We start from the raw sequence: 4,289 nt of genomic DNA on the forward strand, positions 1-4,289 counted from the left end.
CACGTTTTACTGACGTCACAACAGTATAAATTGAAACGTAAGCATCCCTTATGTGACGTCACTTTAGTGTCTACTGACTGACTGACTGAAAACTCACTATTTTGGAACAACAAGTAGAAACAGCACCAAACATAGCAACCGTGTCGATTCGTTGAGATTGTTCGAGATCTTCGGGGCATCATTGTTGTCATCGGCTCGGTCATAATTACATCTGGTGGCTTCTGAGTAGGAAACATAAAACAACGAATTACTGGTTATGTCTGTTTGTTTATTAAACGTGTCACTCGGAGACATAAAGAAACGAATTACTGGTCTTAAAGTTATAAACGGTTTTTCCACGTGAAATATGACACATTTAGACAGTTTTGTTTTCTTTTCTTTACAGCGCATCCCAGCTTGACGTTGTTAGTGTAAAGAAAACAGTTTGGTCCTCTATATCATCCAGTAATTGTTTGTTAATATCAACAGTACAGTATAAAAGAGAAACATTGTAAAAATACCGCTGTTCTACTGGGGGGCATTTTTAGAGTAAAGCTAAAGTGGGTTATCTGCTGTGTCCATTGGGAGGAACCAAACACACTGGGGGACATGTAGAAGCTAAGACACAGTGATTAATATAATATCGGTATCTTGCTCTCACTTCTCTCTACTAATCTACTTTTCTGGCGTTCTTTCTACTTTAACTCGTTGGCGAAAATTTTTAAGGGAAGTTCAACTATATTGATCACAGCAGTGCTTGTCATTTCATTACATATTTATTTGTTTAAAAAAGACATTATTATAGTTATACCTTAGTCAGAGGGAACCACTTCGCAAAAAATGATAAGTTGGAATATTAGAGGAATTAACAATAACAGACGTAGTACCTTCAGTTTTGTCTATGTTTCTGTTGTCGAAGACAAACTTTGTAATGACGCGAGGAACACCAGGCGGAGGCTTACAAGGTATCACAGCAACGTTACCAACAACAACAGAAAGACGGACGTCTTCTTGAGGAGGGAACGAACTTAGCTCTGGTGGAGGAAAAATACAGTAAGTTATGACTTCAATAAAGAACTAACCATAATCCCCCATGTCGTGGGGAGCTATATACTCCCCCGATAACTTGTGTTTACGTACTGTAAAAGCAGGCATTTACGTAAGTGTGGGGAGCTAATTATTGACATAAACAAGCTGTCAACAAAAATTAAAACGAACAAGTACCTTATTGACCATTGTATCTAGTTAATATATTGACCAGCGTAACTAGTAGTTACATTTTCGGCCGTAAACCCAATCATATCTGTCGAGATTTAGTTAGGTTAGGAGAGTTGGGTTAGTCCTAAACCCATTTACTAAGTTAGCTGTGGAGAATAATACTCATAAGTGTATTAATGTTTATATACACACATATATGTTAAACATTTAACCAATACTATTAAAGAAACTTCTCATAAAAAATGTAATCAAAGCTTACTTCCAAGATACAAAAGAACTGGTTAATAGCTTCACGTGCTGTTTCTATAGATCGATTTGTATTCACAAGAACTGTAGTTAACATTTGACAAACAATCTTACGTCATTCGTGGACAAATGGAATTTGGATTTTGAATGTTACTCGATTAATAATCATTTTTTAAAATAAATTACTAAAACACATCTTTAAGGATGGAGAAGAAAGGTGGGATGGGCAGAAACTAAATAAACTAACTCTTCTATCACGTCTGTTGTTTTTTTTAGTTTATAGCACAATTTATGAAACTGGAGTTAACAAAAGTTTTATTATCTGATGGTCAAGTTACAAACTTTTACTACTTAAAGTTCAGAAATAGAAATATCCTTTGACATTAGCCTCGCTTCTTTTTTATACTTCTTTTCACGCTTGAAAGAAGTCAGTTCGAGTTGATTTTATGAGATAAACACAAACAAAAAATCTTTCTTGTGAAATTTTTGCCTCAGTCTTTGAAAGATGATTGATATCACTTTTAATCAAACATGTATTCTACAGTTAAGCCTTTTTGTTGACATTCGCTCTACCATTTTTATATATACCTGACATCAAATCATCGATGGCTCATTTAACTCTTCAGAACCAATAGCAGTTCATAAAATTTCCACCAGGAGGCGATTATGGCACATTTCTGAACTTACCTGAAACTATAAGCTTTGCTGGTCGACTGACTAATGCCTTTCCTCCTAATGAAACAACACACTGAAATATATTTTCTTTTTGTTTTTCTAGGAACCATTTTCCGCCACTAGGGAACGCTACTATTAGTTTTCTCCTGTTTTCTTTGAACTTTAAATAATTTAACGAATTATTTACAAGTTTTCCGTTCCATAACCAGTTAACCTCAGCATTGGCTGGAGCTACTGAACAACGAAATACGGCACGATTCACACTTGGATCATACATCAGGGAAGACGGTTCTCTCTTGAATTGCAGGTCTGACTGACCTGAGCCTGAAATTAAATAAAAACTCTAAATTAATACTTTACTCCTAGCCAACAACAACCAAACTTCAAACAGAAATTATACTGTTTTATATGGTACAGTTTACCATTCATTTATATTATTTTAGTGTTAACAATTTAAAAAAAAATATTGTACCCACTTCTGATACCAGTTAAGTTTTAAGACTTAATTTACTTAATGAAAATAATTTTAATATAAAAAAAGTTGCTCGAGTATGTAGATCGATATTTGTCTCTTAGCATATTGTATGTGGTCCAACAGTGGGTTAGTGGTAGATTACAAACGTATAATGCTATAATCCGGGGTTCAATTTTCCACAATGGACAGAGCATACATGGTCTATTATGTAGAGTTGTGCTAAAACAAACCACCAATTTTTTGCGCAGAGCTACACAAAGGGTTTTCTGCGCATAGTCTTTCTTAGTTTTGAATTAACAGGCCAGATGGAAAGCAGCTTATCAACAGAACGTATAAAACACTCTTGTCTACTCCAATAGTTGGATTTGACTGTAACTCTTAAGCGCACTTTTACGGCAACGGGACGCGAACCATAAACACTTATAAAGTTACATTCCAGGTACGCTGACTGCTAGGCTACGCACGACCCGTCTCTTATCCCATTGAATTTTAATTTCAAATTTCATCATTGTTACAAAATGATATCAGGATAAAAGTTAAAATGAAGTAAATATGTTTTATTAGTTTTGATTTCTTTAAACAATAAATTATTATTTTTCAGAACAATTATTATTTAAGAAATTCAAAAAGCGATTTCGAAAATTATAAAAAATGGTCATTATTGCCAGCTCAGATTTTTTATGACGCAAACTTTGTTTATTTTTAGAGTATGTTTGTTTGTTTGAAATTAAGCACACAGCTACACAATGGGCTATCTGTGCTCTGCCCACCACGGGTATCGAAATCCGGATTCTAGGATGTATAGTTATACATCCTTTAATGGAGGGTACTACGTCTATTATTGTTAAATGATGTATAGTTATGATCCTTTAATGGAGGGTACTACGTCTATTATAGACGTAGTACCCTCCATTAAAGATACATAACTATACATCATTTAACAAATGACTCCACCATAAAACAACCCTTACAACCTGAACTCTATGATGACTCCATCCATAAAACAACCCTTACAACCTGAACTCCATGAAGATTCCATCCATAATACAACCCTTAAAACCTAAACTCCATGAGAACTCCATCCTTAATACAACCCTTACAACCTGAACTCCATGAAGACCCCATCCATAATACAACCCTTACAACCTAAACTCCATGAGAACTCCATCCTTAATACAACCCTTAAAACCTGAACTCCATGATGACTACATCCTTAATACAACCCTTACAACCTAAACTCCATGAGAACTCCATCCTTAATACAACCCTTACAACCTAAACTCCATGAGAACTCCATCTATGATAAAAGTCTACATAAACTGGACTCTAAGATGAGTTCCGAGAGTTTTTTCATTCACGAATAAAACTCCCCACAAACTAACTCTCCATTCATGAGTAAAACTCCCCACAAACTAACTCTCCATTCATGAACAGTTTCCTTATAACCTAAACTCTATAATACTTGACGAGAACTCACCAACAATCAACAACTGTTTTATATCCAGCGTTCATCACACTATGTTACTAACAATATTACAATATCCACCAACTATTTGACTGGTTTTTGTCCCATAAGGTAAGCCATCAGTTCTATATTTCTGTAACTTTCTGTTTTGGTGAAATATTTTTAGTTTCTTTTTATCATTTTAACAATAACATGGAGTTCAGGTTGTAAGGGTTGTTTTATGTATGGAGT

General features: G+C 34.7%; 1 protein-coding gene across 1 annotated transcript; it reads right to left on the reverse strand.

Moving 5' to 3' along the window:
- Positions 1-866: 866 nt before the first annotated feature.
- Positions 867-2,442, reverse strand: LOC111084059 (the record flags this gene model as incomplete). Its single annotated transcript, XM_022380839.1, has 2 exons — positions 867-1,013; positions 2,131-2,442. Coding segments are annotated over 2 exons (459 nt in total), but the record flags the coding sequence as incomplete, so codon positions are not given.
- Between the last annotated feature and the right edge of the window lie 1,847 nt (positions 2,443-4,289).

The sequence above is a fragment of the Limulus polyphemus genome, unplaced genomic scaffold, assembly GCF_000517525.1.
Source record: "Limulus polyphemus unplaced genomic scaffold, Limulus_polyphemus-2.1.2 Scaffold13237, whole genome shotgun sequence".
Classification (NCBI taxonomy): Eukaryota; Metazoa; Arthropoda; class Merostomata; order Xiphosura; family Limulidae; genus Limulus; species Limulus polyphemus.